The sequence below is a fragment of the Phalacrocorax aristotelis genome, chromosome 6 (assembly GCF_949628215.1).
Source record: "Phalacrocorax aristotelis chromosome 6, bGulAri2.1, whole genome shotgun sequence".
Taxonomy (NCBI): Eukaryota; Metazoa; Chordata; class Aves; order Suliformes; family Phalacrocoracidae; genus Phalacrocorax; species Phalacrocorax aristotelis.
Window position 1 is genome coordinate 19,746,683 of NC_134281.1, and position 21,310 is coordinate 19,767,992.

General features: G+C 44.5%; 1 protein-coding gene across 7 annotated transcripts in view; it reads right to left on the reverse strand.

Annotated features, from left to right (window-relative positions):
* CACNA2D2 (calcium voltage-gated channel auxiliary subunit alpha2delta 2) overlaps positions 1-21,310 on the reverse strand; it is a 236,553-nt gene that overhangs the window by 203,504 nt on the left and 11,739 nt on the right. For all 7 annotated transcript variants that reach the window (XM_075096400.1, XM_075096396.1, XM_075096394.1 and 4 more), the window contains exon 2: positions 9,715-9,796. In XM_075096400.1, the coding sequence (XP_074952501.1) occupies positions 9,715-9,796 (82 nt within the window). The remainder of the gene's footprint in view (positions 1-9,714; positions 9,797-21,310) is intronic.

A 21,310-nucleotide genomic window follows, 5' to 3' on the forward strand; every position in this document is an offset into this window, starting at 1 on the left:
TCGCAGCTGCAATCTACCAGGTTGAAGCCACGCTAGAACATAAAAATCACAACTGTGCCCTTGACAAGTCACCTCCACCATGTTCTCCCCACCTTCCCAAGCCCTCCTGTATTTCTACATAGAGAACAAAGGAGATGTGACACTTTTGCACAATTGCTTCCTCCATAAAGTAACCTGGTGTATCTAACAACAGCATCCTTCTTTAAACCTTTTATAACAACTGGGTATTTCAGCACTGTCAGCTGCAGGCTCCTCCACAGTCCAGTATTTGGAAGCAATTGATCAGATACATAAAAAACAGAATTTGGTAGTGTTCAATACCAAACATTTACTTGACAAACCTACCAGGAAAAGAAATGCAAACTCCACAGCCTGCAGCATTTCAAGTTGAGGGGACACTTATAGCCTATAAATAATATTTAAAATTTGAAATTATGATGGAATACGTTTACATATTTTCTATTGTTTTATATCTTGCTCAGCAATAGACTTGCATTTTTGGTTATCAGCTCTGCTCACAGGAGACTGAATCCCAGGCTATATCAATTCCCCTGTGAATGCAAAGGAAAAGAACCATCTGGAGAGAATAACAAAACAATTAACTTTCCATTAAAGAATAATCTATGTAGGTTTTTAAGGAGGCAAACTTTAATGATCTCCACCTAATTATTCATCCTGCACTCTGGCAGGGTTGATTTGGATTTAGTCTTGCTTTGATTTTAAACGCAGTCTGAAGGTAACGATTTAGCCTGGAATGGATGTGGGGACCACACAGGCTCCTTCAGCCAAGGGCAGGACAGCCTGGCTGAAGGAGGTTTCCAGAAACATCGACCAAGGTCTCATTGTTCCCATGGGTTCATATAGCTGTGCAATGGTAACACCATCAATTGTAAGTTTCACTGAATATTCATGAGGATCTTACAAACATGCTTGTTGACTGGCTTGGTACATCAGCTACATTTCTGGACATGAAGTGCAGAGCAGCGCACTCAGGTGATGCATACACCTCAACATCAGTCTGTTGAATGCTGGGCTCATTTAACTTGTCACTGACAGCAATATAAATCAGAAATAACTCCATAAAACTCAACGGCAATCCCCTCTGATTTTGCTAACTCGCCAAATAGCTGCAAGTGTAATGTCTTTACAAAGTACTTCTGTAAAGTGAAAAGGTTCAAAGCAAGGGCTTTAAGGACTATTACTATGCCTGTTTACCCTTTCAAACACATACCCCTCTAAGGACCCGCTAGCTCTACATAGGATGGAGAACAGTCCAGGCTGCACCACACGTTCGTTATGCAGACTTGCTCAGCTTAACCACCTGCCTTAGTTTCCCAGTGGACAATACTAATGAGCTAGTAAGTGTGCATGCCTGCACTTCATTCCAGTTTACACAGTGCTTTCCAGCCAAGGCTCTCAAACATTTGAAAAGGACCAAATATAGTTTAAGATAAAATTAACTGGAACATAAATACCAGAATTCAACCACTCTGATCACTCCTTTAGAAAACCTACCTAGGACTCTGGGCTTTCCAGCATGAGAATTCGCACACTAGAGGACTGGTAAATAGTGTGACAGTGCCCAGGCAATCCTTGACTACTATTTACTGACTAACTGATTGAGATCAGGCTCTGTGATAAAGTGCAGGCAAGTTTATTTCTACCACCACCACCACCCCCAACAAGCTACTAAGTTTTATGATCTGAAAAAGTCATTTAAAAGCCTCATAAACCTGACACACAAACTAACAAGCTAGTCACACCTGAGTCCTGCTGGAAAAATCCCTGCCTCAGCTTTCAAATGTTGCAGAACATTTTAATTCACAGCTTCTGCATAAATGGAGCAAGTTTTGAGCTTAAGAGTTTAAGGCATTTTAGCCTCTCAGACTTCTAGAGCCTGCTCTTCCCCTACAGCTGTAAGGGCCCATCTTTCTCTGCTAAGTATGTATACACACACATATATATATATGCATACCCCGATCTCAAAGCAAGGCTCTTGCATCTGCCAACAGGCTGTACACTGCATCAGCACAATGGCTCTGGTGCAGGATCTGCACCACCCACTGGAAAGGGTTTAGTGAGGGGTGCTAATGTTACACACTGAGCAGTCACATAGAGCTATAAATTATTCATACACATTACTCTAATTATGCAAATGTACTAAAAGCTGGAGCATATGTTTCCCTGACATCTCCCAGTACAGATACAATATGGTTCTAGTAGAGAGAAATAGTGAGAAGTAAGAGGCTGGGTTTAAGGGGGCTAACGATGGCAGACACTGGCCCATTCAAAGGGTGGCAGAGGATCTCCCTTCTTCAACCAAGCTGCTGCAAGGCTAATGATATTTAAATGCTCCTCCCTGATAATATATTGTTGGCTTTGCACTCAGTGCTGAACAGAGTGCTGAGGCTGCTGAATGGCCCAGGCAGATTAAAATAAACCCAAGCAGTTTGGAACAGGAATGTGTTTATCTGGCATCGCACACTTCCTCTTATCAAAGATGAGGAGCAGGGGAGGGCACAGCGATGGTGTGCGGAAGCAGGCTGTGTGCACGCTGGTAGGAGAGGGGGAGGGAAAAGGGGGAAAGGAACAGCAAGGATCAGACAGATAATGCATAAGCTTGAGAACCAAGAGCACGGAACCATCATCTGACTGGGATACAGAGTCCATACCCTTGGTTAGCCCCCAGATAGGCACTAGCTGTTGGAAAACTGGGTTAGGTCCTTTCTTCCTTGCAGCATTTGGAAGAAGGCAAGCATTCAGCGCTGCTGTAGCATAAGCAGCTGGCTATGTGTGTTGCCTAAGCTTTGGGCTCAAACTCCTTCTCTCAACTCTGTCCAGTGCAGCACAGTCACTGGGCATCGCTCATCTCCCACTCCAGAGGCTGCGGCTGACTCCTCAGAAGGAAAAGGCCAGATACACTCTGTTACAGTGTTTTGAAATCTGAACTGTGGATTATGGTACTGGATTGAATATCAGAAGATTAGCATCTTCTTCCCAGCTCTGCCATGTCTAAGGACCACATCACTGTCCTATAAATGCTCAGTCCATCTGACAGAGCACTTTGGAAGCAGATGTGCTCATCAGACACTATGTGCAGAGCACTGTCAAGGAGGCTCCAATTCTCTAGCATCATTCATTTAAAGTCCCATAAACACTTTCCAAACTCTCTATCCCTACTGAATGGCCAGGTAAGTGTTTTTACACCCAGAGAAAACAAAAGATCAAATTAAACATCACGTAATACCACAGTGACATGGAAGATTTAGGCTATGTTACTATTATGCCAGTAGTTACCCAAGATCAAAGAAGTTGAACAAAAAACTTTGGCAGCTTCTTTGATAAGAGCATGTCTTACTTCCTAGTACTGGCATTAAAGAGCCTCTAGCTCTGTACCAGCAGTCTTGTAAGGGATGCGCTCACACAGCCACGTGAAACACTTGGTACTGCAGGGAGCCCATCACAGGAGGAGTGCTAGTGACTGCAGCAACATACAAGGTGGATACCACTTCAGCTCTTCAGATCCAAGCTAGAAGTGATAGTATACCACTTTTTTAATCCAAGTTCTGTTTGTGAATGGCTCACCTGTGGCTGCCTCAACTCAAGGATGGCCGTGCTTTGAAATCAAAAGGTGACATATCAGAGAAGCAGCCCTGAGCAGAAGGGGACAGGCAGGCTGCAGGTGATGCAGCAAGGCAGACAAAGGTGGTGATGCCTGCACAGATCCTGGTCACTCTGCCCCAAGCACTGGCTGGCAGGATTTGTCCTTCCCTTCCACAAAAGACCAGATGAATGAACAGCAGCACTTCTGCCAGGCAGAGATGCCAAACTGGCAAGACAAAGCTGAGAAAATAGCACAAGATAACAAGCAAGAATAAAAGATAGAGAAATTAAAAATCCACTGAAGTAAAATAAGATGTTGATTACAAGGACCAAGTCCCAGCCACTTCTGCTCTGCCACATCCGGCAAAGCCCTTGTGGGTAGCAGGCTGCATCCTGAAGGGCACCCTCTCCCTGGGCTCATCCTCCTTTTCATGCAGTCACACATGCTGGGGACCAAGCACAGTTCACGCAGCAGCTTGCTGCCTGCCCAGCTGCATCAGCAAGGTGCTCACCACATCCCACCCTGGGCTCAGGTTTGGAGCCATCTGGACACCTTTATGAACTTCCTCACTGGGTGTTTCCTTACTACCAAGGCCAGCGGTATCCATATCTTCCAGTCATTCACCAGCGAGGCAGATCCAGACATTATTTCTTGACTTCCTTCAATAGCCCAGAGGAAAGGGCAGAAGGGTGCAAAACCAGCTTGCCAGATTTGAAGCTCTGTTCATCCAAACCACTGAGAGGAGAGCAGGTGCAGCACAGGTCCAGCTCTGCCACTCACCCTGCCGCCGCTAAAGCCTGTCTGCCAAACAGGGGAAGGCTGCATCGCCACTGTGCAATGCCTCCTGGTGAATGCTCATCCCCGATACTGAAGCAGTCCTCAGGAAGGACAGCGAGAGAGAAGAGCAGTCTCTCAGCACTTACACTGCTCAGTTTTTTCCCCATCTCATTCTGAAGGCTTTGGCTTTATCAACAACTGTTAACAAAGAAACAAGCCCATTAATAGGCAGCTAGAGATAAAAGGCACTAGAGGAAGGATGGTCTGACCAGGTAGCTGCTCTCCTCAGGAGACACAGGATCAAACACAATATAGGTAACAAGCCAGAGGAGACTTGCAACCTCAGCCTAGCTGTCCAGCAAGGAAGCTTTAGTACAACATCCAGGGGAGCTGCTCAGTGAGGCACAAAACCCAGCAGCACATGCAGCTCTGCAGCCATCAGTTCCACCACAAGTGCCAGCACAGCAGGACACTGCTAGGTTGGGACAGGGCTGCACCAGCATGGGAAATCTCTCTCAACCACAGAGCCCACCCTGGAACAGGTTTTGCAATATGTGGAAACACAAGAAATTTGTCCACTTTTGACTAACGTCAACAACTTTTACTTGTGCCGAAACAGTGGAAGAAAGAAATTTAGTGCGGTGTAGCAGGAAATGTCGAAAAACAAACATTTTTTTGTCCTGCAAAGCAATGAAGAGTCCACTGTAGCAAGAAAGTCACTAACAGAAAAAGAATAGATGTCAGGGAGTTAAATCACAGAATCACATAATGGTAGGGGTTGGAAGGGACCTCTGGAGACCATCTCATCCAAACCCCCTGCTTGAGCAGGGACACAGGACCCTATCCAGGCAGGTTTTGAATTTTTCCAGGGAAGGAGGCTCCACAACCTCTGTGGGCAGCCTGTTCCACTGCTCTGTCCCCCTCATAGTACAGAAGTTTTTTCTGATGTTTAGGTGGAACTTCCTGTGTTCCAGCTTGTGCCCATTGCCCCTTGTCCTGTCATTGGGCGCCACTGAAAAGAGTCTAGTCCCATCCTCTTGACACCTACACTTCAGATATTTACAAGATTTTTAGTATAGTATTCCTCACTCTAGAATAAAATTATTTAAAGATTTTCAGCCTATTCAGCTAGCATTTTAGGGTTCCACATATTGTGCCAGTTAGATTTAAATTAGCAATGATTTGTGTTCTCAATTATTTCTCTTGAGCCACAAGGGAGGCAAGGACAAAGAGGCAAAGCAACATGCCCTAAACTTTGAGTGCTGGGATTTGTTTTGAGGCATGCCAGGAGCAACTGGCCAGCCAAGACGATGCTGCACCACAAGCACTGAGAGGGCTGAACACTGACTGAACTGGGCAAAGAATCAACTCAGCAAGGCCACGGTCCTTCCTGCAGCCCCAAGCCCACAGCTTTCAGATATACACGTAGCCCCACCACAGCCAGTCTGACAGGAACATTTGCACTTTAGTGTTTTCAAGGTCTGGACTTTGGGAGATAAATGAGGTGGTGTCTCACAGCTGAAAGTCAGATTGCTGGTGTGACACCCCTTTGCATCTCAAAGCTTCTCACACTCCTCTGTAGCTACTACAGAAAAACGCTCCACTTGGGCAAAGAAGCATCTGAATGGTGTAGGCTTGGATAATCTCCCCAGGGGAAGCATAGGAGATGACTGCCTGTTCACCCTGCAGGAAAGGAGGGAAGCAGGGGTGTTTGACATTTAGTACCCCAACTCTAAGAAATGACTGAAGAGTTAAAATAAAAATCATTCTTGGGTGGGCAGCACTCCAGCAAGAAAAATATTCAGCACTGTTACGTCCTGGACACCGTATTTCTGACAATAAATTTCATGCCTCATATGCCACAACAGTTATATGATTTCAGTCAATAACAAAGAACAGGTCCACATCCTTTCACAGCAACCCAAGGGAAAAAATATTCATAAGTAAACCTGACAAACCTCAGAGGAGGGTATTTTTATTATTTACTGGTCTGACACTTTGATAGTCAGGCCTGAACAGGAAAGGGAAGATCCATTTCTGGCATGGCACCACCCCCAGCACTCACAGCCTTTGTAGAATGATGAGAGCTGGTAGGTGGTGGGACCCACCACCCGTGTGGCAGACCCCGCTGAGTTCAGAGGACCAGTTTTGTCTTCAGTGACACCAGAGCACTTTTTTTCCCCCCTTACTTCTAATATCACTCCCGATGTACTAGAAGCCCCCCTCTGCAGACACTTTGAATGTCCCAGGCTAACATGGCAACCCCAAAGAACATCAGAAAGCTTTAGCAAAAGACAGGCTCTACTTGCCCCATTTTTCTTTATCCTTCCTGCCCCACATGGACCTATTCTTGCTTAATAATAAGCCTTCCTGAGAAATCCCAGCAGGTGGGATTTGCTTCCAGCTAGAGGGACATTTCAGCTCTGTGCTGGTTTTGGCTGGGGTAGAGTTAATTTTCTTCAGAATAGCTAGTGTGGGGCTATGCTTTGGATTTGTGCCAAGAACAGTGTTGGTAATACAGAAGTGTTTCTGTTACTGCTGAGCAGTGCTTACATAGAGTCAAGGCCTTTTCTGCTCTACACCCCACCCTACCAGCAAGGAGGCTGGGGGTGCACAAGGGGTTGGGAGCGGACACGCTGGGACAGCTGACCCCAATTGACCCAAGGGATATCCCATACCATATGGCATCATGATCAGTATGTAAAGCTGGGGGAAGAAGAAGGAAAGGGGGGGACGTTCAGAGTGACGGTGGCTGTCTTCCCAAGTAACCATTACATGTGATGGAGCCCTGCTTTCCTGGACATGGCTGAACACCTGCCTGCCCATGGGACGTGGTGAATGAATTCCTGTTTTGCTTTGCTTCTGTGCATGGCTTTTGCTTTACCTATTAAACTGTCTTTCTCCCAACCCATGAGTTCTCAACTGCTACTTTCTGATTCTTTCCCTCATCCCAGCCAGGGGGAGTGAGCACGCAGCTGTGTGGGGTTCAGTTACCAGCTGGGGTTAAACCACAGAAGCTCCCACTACTCCTCAGGCAGTGGCTTTTCCTCCTCCTCTGAGCCTGCTTGCCCTGGGTCAGGGAGCACTGCAGCTCTGTGGGCTGGTACTGGACTCCAACATGTGCATCCTGGTTGCAAGTCAGCATGACAATGGTGCAAGGTGAGCTACAAAGTCCAGGGCGCACCCAGGTAGTGCCCTTTACAAGCATGGATCAAGTCCCAACCTTAAGAATTAGTTGCCACCCTCTAAATTTCAAGTATGCTTGCAGCAGAATACGGATTTTTAAATTATTTTTTTCATCTATGTCTCAGAGTGCGTTACAGCACACTAAACATCTCCCACACTGCAATCCAGATAAACCTGTGTGCAACTGGTAGGCAAGAGGATTCCCTGTAAGTACAGCTCTAACTTCTTCAGGATGAAGCACTCTTGTGCTCTTTCACATCAGTGAAGCTATGCTAGTTTGCACTAGCAAGTGATGTGGTCTTTACGTGTCATTCACTTGATACTGCATTTATGAATCAGACCTGAACTCCACATCCCAAGTTGCCCCCTGGAGATCCACAGACAGCCTCCACTAGTCCTTTTTGGTGTTTTAATGGATGCATGTTGGAAATTTCAGTAGTTCATTTCTTGGCTTCAGGTAGTTTATGCATTTACCAGATAAAATAATCGTGCACAGCTTCCTCCCATCACAAGAAGGTTCCAAAACTGATTTAAAAAAAACCTCCATCCCTCTGTAGTCAGTTTATCTGGTATTAATCTATTACAGTGATGCACTATGCTCTGTCAGAAGAATTAAACAGAAAGTGGGAAGCTCTCTTACCTGTAATTGACTGGCCAATAGGAGTCAAGTGCTGGCAAATTGGAGGTGTAATTTCTATTTAATTATGGCATTAAAAAAATTACATGATATACCTATTTAGCATGCAAAGGAGCAAAATCAAAGCTAATAAGAATAAATTTAAAGAGGACATGTACAAAATGTAATAGCAGTCTTTTTTTAAAAATGTGCTCTGCTAAACATTATGCTGGCTGTTGCACCTACGTATTGCCTGGAAAACTTGCATCCCCACTCTGATTCCAAGATCCTTCCAACATGCAAAACTGCATTGCACAAATGCACAGATACAATAAAAAATATTTGTTAAAACCAAAGTGGTGTGTGTATATGCTTTTCATGCTGCACATGAAGTTTATATCAATCCAGTTGAAGTTCAGCTGAAATGAATGCAAGCAAAGCCCAGATACACCATTCTAGAGCTCAAATATGAACACAAATGAATGGACAAACTAGGAAGAGTTTTGCAAGTCTTCAGTTAAACTAATTTTAAAATGCATTTAAAAGAAAATAGTGCAACTTCTGTGTTTAGACAATGGGTTACAACCAACAGTATCAAACATGAGCAGTTCTGTTGAAGCCAGTATAGCTACTAGTATAAGACAGACAGTAAGAGGCCCATAAGTCATTAGCACCTGAGGATAACATGCCACTGCCATGAGAAAACACAAATACACCCCATATTTTTCTCTGGGGCAATGTATTTATCATGCTAGAGAAGCCTATTTTCTTTAGAGTACCACTGTAAACCTAATTTCAAATTATTCCATTTCAAAACAGTCAGCACAACAGCATTGGGAAGGGGAAACAGGGTCTCACTGGGAAGAGGAAACAGGGAAGGTCTTCAAGACCCCTTGATCCACAAACCTAAACCATGACAAAGCTGTTCCATAACTGTCCTAATCCAAACCAGAGCACTGCTGCCAGGAAAATAGGAGGTCTGGCTGCTGCAGCCTGTCGTACCCAGGCCAGGTGCTAAGTCAGGGAGCAGGAGGCAGATGCCAGCATCAGTAACAGGGTTTTGTTCTGTGCAGTTGGAAACAGAAGCCAAACAAGAATTACAGTTTACCTTCAATGTATGTTTAAAAACACAGAGCTTCCAATGGCTAGTCAAATTATCCTTTTAACATTTCCTGCTTTGTCAACAGAAGTTTAAAATCCACACACAAATTAAACTACTTTCGGTCCCTAGAGGAAAGGTTAGTTGGATATAAGATGCATTTAGTGTGTCATATAGGACAAAACCCACAGGTACATGCTCAGATAGCAGTGACATGCAGCCCAAAAGACAGACAGACACAAAATATGCTCCCTCCTACACACGATAAATGCATCAAATTGACCAGCAACTAGAAGCACAGCCAGCCGCGACCCTGCACATGGAGTGAGCCAAGAGGATGACTTATTGCAAGTGTTCACACAGGTGATTTCTGCAGACGAGAACATTCATTGCCACAAGGAAGGCGTCACAGGTAAAAGACAGACAGCTTACCCCTCTGAGCTGCTGGACTCCACCAAATATCCTCATCACTCCATCAATCTCCTGCTCCAGCCTTCTGGCCCAGTACTGCATACTGCAAGAGATGGAGAGACAGGCAAAAAGAGAAAGGGAGAGAAAGAAAGACAGAGAGTCAGAGCCCTGACATTTCGCAGATAAGCAAGGTGATCGAAGGGAGAGGAAAGAAGTCGGTGCCCTCAGCTAAGTTAACTGCTTGCTTTCTGCAGCACCAGTTGCAGGCAGAATACCAAGAACATGCAGCTTTGAGAATTATGGCTGGGGCAGGTTATAAACTTCAAGACTTCAAAATTTATGCACAGGGCACCATAGAGAGAAAAGGGGGGAAAAAAGCACAATCAAAATTGCAAGGCGTGGCATGGTTTGTTTTTTTTTCCCTTCTTATACAAACTGTTGCCAGAAATAATTATTTAAGCCCAGAGTGATTAACAAGGTCAGAGTGCTGTGGCACGCAGAAAACAGCTTACTGCTTCATCAGGGCTCCATAGCAGAGAGCAAACACAGAGCCACAGCAGGACTAGCAGTGTCTGTCCTGTTGCAGCAATGGATTCTTGCTGTGACATCACAGAAGAGGCCTGGGCAGAGCTAGGAGCCAAGCATGGAGCATCGAGTGCCCAAGGGCTTAACTGCTTTGCACTTTCAGCTAAGCCCTACCTGAGCTGGGCACCGATTCTGTCCACTGCAGGTAGAGGTGCCTCCTGAGGCAGCGGAAAGGGCCAGGAGCTGCCACATGGCATCTCTCTTGTCCTGATCGCCATACAGCAAGGGAGCTGGCTGCCAGTCCTTCCAACACAGAACACCCTCCAATATATTCAACCACACAGACTTCCACTTAGAGCAATAACACTGAGTTAACACAAAAACAAAAAACCCTCTTCCAAATCCACAGAACTTGATAACTCTGCTTCTTTTAATAAGATTTCCTGACTCCAGCTGCTGGCCACACAAATTTCAAATCTCCCATCTGACCTGGAAAAGAAATGCTCAGTTGCCTCTGCACCACTTGGCGCTGCCATCAGTGCTGCTGCCATCAGTGCTTTTTCCACAGCAACGTTCATCTCTCAGTGCTACACTGGAGACAGGAGGGAAGGAGCACAAGGACTGGAAGGTAAGACCAGCAGCATGGCAAACTATGGTAGGAGGGAATAGACCAGCTCAGGTGTTTTGCATTTTGGTTAGGTTCACCAAGTAATTTCATTCTTCATGCAAAGACATTCCCCAGGCAGCCCACACACACTCCCCCCCCTTCTGCTCTTTGGAAATCAAGGGGCAAAGAAACCCAACTAAGAAGCAAGGCCGCAGAAGACTGAATTGTACAGCATGGCCAAAAATATCAAAGCAGAAGGATACCTGAAATGACAAGCAGAACAGAGCTGAAGCATTGCTTGTGAGGGGTGGGGGGACAAACAGAGGCAGAGGGTGGGACTGGCAGACAGACGCCTGTTACTCACAGAGGCAAAATTCACGCCAGTTAATAACATACAAGGCTGTGGATGAAAAGATTTAATTGGGCACACCAAATCTTCCCAGTTTTCCAGTGTAATTTATGTTACTTCCCACATTCCTGCAGAGGCAATGCTGCCTCTTCTCTCCCCTGGGAGCCTGGCTGGGGAGGAGGGGAAATCCAGGGAAGGAGATCGGTAAATGCATCTGCAAATGCACCTTTCTGCCAAAGGCAGGCAAGCAAAGACTTCAGTGGGACTGCCAGTGTAAAGATAATGGGTCACAAACAGAGCTGAGGTGGGGGGTGGTGCAAGTAGGTTTTTTTTCCCCTTTTCCTTTTTCACCAAAAATTATTCTTTACTCAAGTAATTAATTTTAAAAAATGCCCTGAAACACCAGAACTGAATTTTTTTTTCCCCTCCTCCAGTTTTGTCCAGTGAACTGGAGGAAAAAAAAAAACTCAGTTATATGCTCATACTCAGCCACAGGTCCAAGAAACCCCGCTGAGGACTTATAGAGCCGACACCTTTCCTTAACTCCCAGTTCTGTGCAAGGTCCTTCATTTCAGCGACATGCGCCTGTGTCAGCTCCCTCCAGGAACACCTACAGCACCACAGCAAGGGAAAATTACCACCCATCCTGAGCTGTATCCATCAACATTAACAACTGCTCATATCCACATAAATGTCACGTATGGCCAAGCCTTCAGAGAGGGTTAGTAATAGAGGAAGACAAAGGCATCAGTATTATTCTGTTGGTATATGCAAAAGAGACACACTGAGCGCTCAGTTGGGCTGGGATTTAAAATTTAAATTTAGTCAGCAGATTTATTTAAAAAAAATAATTTTTACTTACTCCATCTCCTGCCTCTACCCCAAGAAGTACTACTATTTTAGGGGAAAGCCATTAGCTTTTTCATTTATGAGAAAGACCACAATTCGCTTTAATTGTGCAGCCTTATGATACCTGGCTCTCAACCTTACAGACCAGGAGTTTCCCAAAAAGTCCAGCTAAGCCTTGTAGTACAAGCTTTAGATATACCACTATTAAAAAAAAAGAAAACCCAACCTGTATTACACTATCAAAAAAAGCAGGAGGGGCCTTTTGCATAGCGGACACCATGTTTCTAGATTAAAAACATAACAGCAGAAGCAGCAGCTTCTTTTAGTGTAGTATGGCTATACAAGAGCTTTTGCCAGTGGTAGCAAAAATTCTTCTTTCCCAACTAGCACATCCATTACCCACACCACAGCACAGGCAAAAGCCCTTATGTATATCTGACCCATTACTATGTCCCTCTAGCCCTGGTAATGTCCATGACCAGAAATCTTCAGAACGGGCCACATCCCAGAATTTGGAAGTCTCCTCTCGCTTGCCATACACTGGGTTGAAAGCTACCATTAAAAAGCCATAAACCCCATTATTATTCTGTCTCAGTTGACCTTCTGCCTCTTGTTTCTCTCCCACAGCCACTGCACTTAAAAATTTATGTAAAATGACCGTAGCAAGGATGAAGAGGGTAAAGAAACTGATAGTCCATTATGAACATGGAGATTTCTCTTTGAAGCATGTCTCATATGGAAGCTGGAAGCAATAAGACATGATAGTCATTGCATTCCTGGACCATTACTGCACACCTCAAGTGGCATTACAGGGCTTGAGGAGTGGTAACTCCTCAAAACACGCAGCCTAGAGTGCCCTACTGCTCTTGTGAAATGGAATTTACAATTAAAGCATAAAGGAAACAGCTGATGCACCAACTGGGAAGCCACTAGCCTGGTTGAAGTGCTGCTCACAGAAAACCACCAGGCTGCCTTCATAAGCCATGTGCGCACTCTCCCCCTTAAACTGAGTACCACTTTGGTGTCCTCTGTAGTGAATTAACATGGGTGAGGAGAAAACCTCTGAGCTGAAGAATTTGTGATTGAACTCGGTAGCTTGGTCCCTACAGGAACCACATGCAAGGAGCCTGGAAGCCCTGCCAACCCTGTCCCCTCTTTAGCAGTGACATGCACAGGACATCCCAGTGATCCCCAGCATCTCAGCTGTCTCAGCCTTTGCTGGGGAGTGCCCATAGGGATCTTCCAACCTAACAACTCTACAATTATCACGTGCATGATCACACACATTCAGGATATGTATTAATAAAACCATTTTTTTCAGTGTAAAAGATTGTTTCCTTCCCCTGTATATTTTACAGCCTCCTGTACAACATTTAACAGGAGACAAATGATTTTTGAAAACACAACACCATTTATCGCTGCCTCTCCAAAGAAAACGACAAAAATTCTAATTGATTTCATAATTTGCATAATAGATTTTTTTTCCTTAAAGATGAGATAAAGTAGGCTTAAAAAAGCAGCAGAGCTTCAAAAATATTTACTGTGACAAGCACCATATCGGAGGCAAATCACTGCTGGTGCAGTCGGGGCCAGGAAGCAAAGCGTCCTGCCTGTCCCACTCCTGCTCAGTGGGCACCTGCACCTTGCTACTGGTCACAGCAACCCTCCAGAGGGTTAGGGCACGCTTCATGCCTTAGGTGACCCAAGCAGATGCAAAGACTTCTGTGCATGTCCCCATTGGTTTGTGAGGCTACACCACTGATCCAGCTGCCACACAGCAGCTGGAAGAATTCTCATTTCTGGAAGAAAATAAGAATTGCCTGGAAAGACAGGAGACAGGCTGTCCTTGGCCCACATCCTCCCACACTTGTGCACACAACAGATGGCAGCCTGGAGCCCTGGTCTGCTGTACAGAAGCTGAAGACATTCGCAGACAAGCCACTAGTGCAAGCCACACGCTGACGGCCTGTTGCCAGCACCACGGGGACGTACCGCTGCAGCTCAGCCCAGGGTCACTCTGCCCCTTGGCAGCTCAGGGTGCATGGGGCAGACCCTTCACAGGCTGCAGTCACACCTCTTTACATCTAACCTAGGGGTGGGTAAGGCAGTTAAACTACTAATGAATGTAAGTCTGGTTGCAAGTGGCCTCTCAGAAAAGCACAGGGAAAGGAGAAGTAAGAGGAAAGAAAATTAGGTTTCTGCTTGAGGACACTTTTTTATTTAAAGGAGGCTTAGGAGAGTGCTTGTTTGACTGCAAGCAAGAGAGGATGTTAAAAATAAAATAGGAGATTCAGTCCTTTTCTCTTGCTGCCTTCCTGGCCCAAAAACATAAGAGAGATTCACACAAACATGAAAGGACAAGAGGAAAAACTACTTGCTAAGTAGATATGCTGACCCAAAGCTTATTGGGTTCTACACAGAGAGTGTTCTGTACAAGCGTCTACACTTCATGCAGTGTGTTCAGCCAAGAATGCTTCATACTGATTCATACTCCTTGGTTCAGTGCCCAAATATTGCTATTTAATAAGGTTATTAATTACTGTGTTGTCTAATTTTTGCTGTGCAGGAACTTCTTATAATTGGCTTATTCCTTCAAGATGCTTAATCCTTTAACTATAATACCTTGTGTGTCAATGCACATGCGTGCATGTGTGTGCATGCTCATGCCCCCGAGTGTTCTTGATTTTAATTTTTTTTTTTTTTTTACACATACCTGGACTGTAAAACCCCACTTGAGCCAATATTTACATGTCATGAAAAAACAAAGTTGCATTTTTTTTCTTTTAGAACACACAACCTCTACAGACCACCTATTCCCTTCAAACTAACCAAATAACTTACTGACCATGCTTCCAGACATTATTAAGCCTCCCACACTGTCATTTTATGACTACTTTTTAATTTAAAGTATGCACACAGGTCTTTATATAACTATGTCCCAACAAAGATCCTTAAGAAACATGAAGGGGAAAGACAGTGGGATAGAGCTAAATGTAGAACATGCTATCACCAAATTACTTTGTTCTTGATTCCAACACTAACTTTCTGTGCCTGTTTCTTTGTCCTACCTTTTGTCTGCCTTGTCTTTACAATTTTTGCAGCACAGTATATCTTGTAAAAACAAACAAAAAAAACCACCAGAAAAAAGTGCCAAACACCCTACCAGATGCATCCTGATACCGGTTTGATGCCCCAAGTGTTACAATACAATAAAAAGGATAACTGGGGAATTTTCTCACCCTGCAGGATAGATAGAGCTGGGCAAGAAGTGAGGGGAAAATAGTCTGACAATTACCCAGAAAATTTGTGTTTCATTAAGAGTTCTTGAGCACAAATATTGTTGTAGGTACCTATGGGAAAACCAACAGTAACCACCAACTTCCCACAAATGACATTTAGGGCAACAGGAAAACTGTAAATATGATTTCTCCATCAGAAAACTGAAGCATTAACCATTTAAGGTGTAACTCCATCTAGAACAGAACAGGTAGTAGGTGGTCAGTCACAGACATGTTAGGTGGCAGGGGCTTTGGGAATTCTTCTTCCACCATTAGTTGCACTGGAACACGTGAACACCTGAACCCTTTGTATGACGTATTGTCTGATCTGTTCTTTAAATGCTTTGCTGAAGATGAACCCAAGATCCCCACAGTACCTTTTTCCAGTTATATTTTTCACTATGTGGTGAAAAAGTTCCCTTCTTATCCACCCTAAATCTCACTTGCCTTTTTCCACTAATCCCACCTACAGCAGACACTGAAAAATTCTTATGACAAGCTCCAAAGAACAGGAAGATCATTATTCTGTTGCATCCTTTGCCCTTCAATTCTTTGTTTTTCAACTTCAAACTCAGTTTTTTCCATCTTTCCCTCCTTTGCAATGTTTTCTAAACATTCATCCTCTTTGTTGCCCTACTCTGGATTCTCTACAGTGTACCTACCTCTCCAAAGGCTCATGCCAAAAGTGAGATGAGGTACTCCAACAGAAGTCAAACCCAGTGCTGTATGAGGAAGAAAACATCATCTCCCCAGTCTTGTCCAAAAAGCTACTCTACGCTGGAGAATAAGTGTGCCCTTCTGCTATGACAGCACTTCACTGACTCAAAGATCCACAATAATTCTCAAGATCTCTTCTGCCACACTGCTACCCAGACAGACATTCTTTATTCTGTATTTGTACATTTGATTTCTCCCTCTTAACATGCAGCACTTTGCATTTGTTTTCACTGAATTTCATTTTACTGATATCTGGCTTGCTGTTCAATTTTCTGAGATAATTTTGAATTCTGATAACACCTTCCAAAGTACATCCAACCCCTCTTAGCTCAGTGTCACCTGCAAATTTTATAAGCATATTTCCCATTCCATTGCCTAAGTTATTAATGAAACTATTGAACAAAGGCAGGTCCAGGGCAGATCCCTGCAGGACCCCACTTGAAATGTCCTCCCAGTATGACAAAGAGCCATGATAACTATTCTTTGAGAGCTACATGTCCAATCAAAATATCCTGAATTTCAAACTTTACAAAAAGCTGATCTGGAGTATTTGATATGCAAAGGAGCTGGAGGCCAAAGGATAATTCAGTGAATAATTTAAAGCTTAAGAGTAGGTTTGAGGAAAATCACAATCTGTTGGTAGATGATTTGCTGACAGAAAGAGGAAGAAGTCACTGAATGTGTTAGCTGGTACGTTTGCCTGGCAGTGCTGCTAAAGGCCTCCAAACAGGCACTGCATTCTTCTGATCAAATGCATGCACGTGCCCCTCATTGATACAGCAATGAAAAGAACAAATGGCAAAGCAACCACAGCAAACATCTGCAGACCGTACAGCAGAGGAAAGTGCTTTCCCAAAAGGCACTTCCAGCCATGAACCCCATCATCAAGTTGTTCTCTCCCATTCTTATCAGCCCAGCGCTCATCTTCAGGCCACCACTCAATGATGAGCCATCCTGTGATGGATACCTGGATGTTAAGAGCATTATTTGGCAGGACCTCCGTATTAGGATCCCCAGATACATTGAAAATGTGCAAGAATTAATTCTTACAGTCTTAAGGGGTAAATCTGATCTCAGCACATTGCCACCAACTCATACTTCTGTAAGTGGAAGCAGAACTGGGCACCTTAAGATGGTATGCTAGTTTGCCATTTTTAGCTGGGAGACGGAAAAAGTTCAGTAAGAAGTTCATTCCTCTGCCATGTGGGGAGTCTACTCAAGCCACTTGCCAACTGCATAAGCAAAACTGAATTTGGTTGCCTTACAACAGGAATAAATTAGTTACTGAATTTATGTCTGGAGATCCAGACTGACTGTTCCTGCTGCTATGGAGATGGTCCTGCAAGTGGAAACTTTAATGGGTGGCTCACATACTTTGACCTCTCATGTGACGGCAGCAGACATGCCAGCATGCAACTCCAGGACTACAACACAAGCAAAATAAGCCAAAGCCAATGGCTATCATTACTGGAGCTGTACAAGTGATACCAGCCACATGCTACCCAAAACAATTAACTGTTTTGTTCAGAGACAAAGTTAAACTAATGCCTTAGCCTCCCTGCTTTTATGAAAAGCTATGCTCTCACTCTGCATCTTGAAACTAGATTTCTATGGCACACTTGCTGATGCGCACCAGGAGTGAGAGAAGTCCGTGGGTTCCACCATGTTTGCACTCTCATTGTGCAGGATTAGAACCAGGCTTCTGATTTCAAAGCCTGTCACAAATCCGGACTTGAAACACAACGAATTAATAAATAAGTGAATAGATGTCAGTTCTATGAAGCACACTACCTGCATAAATTTCACCCAGTGCAGCCACTTGTCATTTTCAGCACCCCTTGAGATACCAATGGCCGATAGCTCTTGCACGTCACTTTGCAACTCATTATACAGATGAAGTTTTATGATAAAACCTTCCTCCTCGCTGACTCCTTCTGTTTTACAGATGCAATCTGGGCAAAGGCTGAAAAGATCCCATCCCCCATGGCAAAAGATAAGGTTATGGACGGTAGGTCTCAGTAAGGATTTTGCAAGCTGCATGAATTATGGAAGTCCTTTATGATATAATGACAGACGTATCAGGTTGTTTATTCTGTGTATAATTCATTACTCTCTTGGGAGCTAGATGGAAGTAGGATAGCTTGTTGCATCTTGTTGTTCATTCCAGTAAATCCTCATCACCAGATGGAAGGCTGAATCACCCCAGAAGACAAAGCAACCACACCTTGCAGGATCCGCAGTTTTGGTTGGAGATGGGAGAGCTTTTTTCACAGCCCGGAGAAATAGCGAGGCTGTCACTCGAGTACATCAGGCTAGATGGCTAGAAGACAACAGTTCGGGTAGTGTTTCTGTATTGTGCCACCAGAACACTCATCTAAAGCATATGCAAACAGCTTTGTGATTAGATGTTATGAGTCGCCCCATGCTCCTGTATCATTGCTGAGCAACAGCAGGACTATCCAAGCTGATACAGGCTCCTGCAAGACTTCAGCATAGTTCATAACAACCACCTCCTGGCTATGCAAATAGTAAGATTCTGGAGAAAGCAAAACAGTTCCCCTTGCTTGGGTCATTTGTGTAAAGAGTCTGGTAAAGTTATGGGGAAAAGCATGATGAATGAGTGCCATGTCCTGGAGTTTTGAATACATACATTATAGCCATCTCTCATTTCCCTAGCATGCTGTTTAAAGGGTGAGGGAGAGACATTACGCCATAGTGGCAACCAGGAAATAAAGGATAAACTAGAGCCCCCAACAAGAAAGAGCTTCCCAACATGCTCTTCACGCAAGGTACTCCACCCAACAAGGCTCCTACTGCCAGGAAGAATAATGCTACTAGGGAGAGCTGCCGCAAAACACAAACACAGCCAAGCTGAGAACAGCACACAGGTAACTCTTACTAGCCACAGGACACTGGAGGGCTGCTTTCAGCATCCACCCTTCCCATTGAAGAGTTTAGCTGATCAGAAACAGACTAGGCGCACAACGATTAATCCGATCACTAAAACACAAGCCGTATTAGGGAGTCTGATAGAGGACTACTGACTAGTCAGACCTCTGGTGAATTCGTGTCTACAACTTCTCTCCTTACCAAGAAATGACATCATTAACCTCTGGATATCATTAACCTCTGCCACAAATACCTCCTGCTACAAGAGCTATTTAGGGGCATCTATTGCCATTGTTCTTCAGCCTCTAACCATGTTAATGTAAGTCTGGGGTTTTTGGAGTAGCCTCTCACAGCATCATATGCAACATTCCTCAGGGGCTTTCTGGGTGTCGCTGTCACTAGATGACTTTCTAGTTAAATCCCCCATCTTAAACAACCCCTCTCCCCACCATCCCCCTACCTGAGAGATTCCTGGCTCCTAAGAGAGCATTGTAATCATTGTTATTATAAAGCACTTAGCAATGCTCACTCATTGCATCTCTCACCAGCCAAACACCCAGAACCCTGTTATTTTGTATGCAGTCACCTTCATTTGCAGAAGCTCTTCACTGTATTAGTCCCTTTCAGCAATGAAAGAAAAAAAGGGATGGGGGTGAAGAACATGTAAAAAAAATAGCTTACTGCATTTATGCTATTACCTCACTACTTTGTGATACACATCTAAAAGCTATCTGCAAGACCTCTCCTGTTGCAAGGTGGCATCCAGACATGCTTTAAGGCAGGAATAGTGGAAGCATGAAGCCCAGTTCTGTTTTGTCCCAGCGCTGCTGCATCGCTCAGAGCACAACAGTAACAGGGATGAAACCATCAGCTTTCACAGGTCGCCTCCTCTCTCCTCCCCATCCAGCTAGGACAAACACTGCTCCCTCCACAAGGAAAAAGCTTATACATACAACCTTTCCTTTGAAAAAGATACAAGCTTACTGAAATGGAGATAACTGAACCGCACTGGAAATACTCAGAAGGTACTACAGGATTTGCTATACATGCTCAGGACATTGGTCCATCAGGCTCAGTTTCCCCATCTCCAACTGCAGCCAGCTTTTCACAACGGAAAGAATGTACCTCTTGTCCTGGAGGACCCCATGGAAGGAGGATACTGTGCTGGAGCACCTCGGGAGTTCCCCCTGCTGCAAGAAAACACCAGTCTACAACAAGCTGTCTTCCCTTTCAAAAGGGAAAGGTCACTAGGAAACTCTACTGGAGCCTAAGCACAGATGCATCCCTTTCCTCACCATATACCTCAAGCTAACAGGCCAGCAACGCACCCACAGCCTCACTTCACAATTATCATACTTACCGTCCACATTCCCTCACCATTGCATTATCACAAAGCACAGAGTGCAACAGCTCAAACATAGTTTTGAAGGCACTGATCAACATCAAGCTGTCAAATCCTCTTAGTATTTTTGTCATTTTCTGGGCTGTTTTTGTTTTGGTCCCTCCCCCAGCAGGAAAGAATAGAGCTACAAAGGTGAAGCAGTCGTCTCAAATCCAGACAGACTTTTGGGAGCAGACTCAGAACTGCAACTGAAACCTCCTGATGCTAAATTTGATGTTTGCCCTTGGAAGACAGCACTTGAACACCAAAGCAGGAAACTCACGCACCTATGAATACCCCGGAGTAGGTCTCCTCCCAGCCCTCACACACAATATGCTCACACGTAGCTGAAATCTAAGATTACAAGATAATTACCTCTTCTGCTTTTCTAAATGAGTATCAACTTTAAAACCAAAAACATCTGACATCCAAAATGCCTATGAATACAATGCCTTGGACGCTTTTCTGCAAGAGAGAAAAATCCCAGTCCCTAATGTGGTCTTCTCAATGGGGCCCGCGACATCACCAGCCCCTTTCTATTTAGAATAACGACTTCTTCCACACACCAAGAGATTTGAAATTACCTGTGAAATATATTTCCCTAGGCACAGGCTCAAGAAGCATGTAAATTACCCAGCTTAATGGCCTCTAGAATTTCTCTCTGAGACACACACAGGGAGTGGGAAATGTTCAGATGTTATCTCAGGTACTAATCAGGGGATAAACGTCCAAGGGGTGGTCAGGAGCTACTGCCCTACAGTTCCTCCAGCAACTGGTCCCACCGGTGAGCGCTTGCCACAAGGAGGCAATGAGCACAAAAGATCCAATTCTAAATGAGTGCATCATCAGCGCAAAAATGCTATTTTAAAGAAAGCATTTCTTGGGAAAGGTGCCTGACTGTAATTTAAGTGGCACAAGCAGCCAACGGAGGGCTTACGCAGCAAAGGGCACGCATTTAATTTGTAAAAGCCCTGTGCTGAGCGCAGTAAGCATTCAGCAGCAAGCCCTCTCACCCTTGCCTA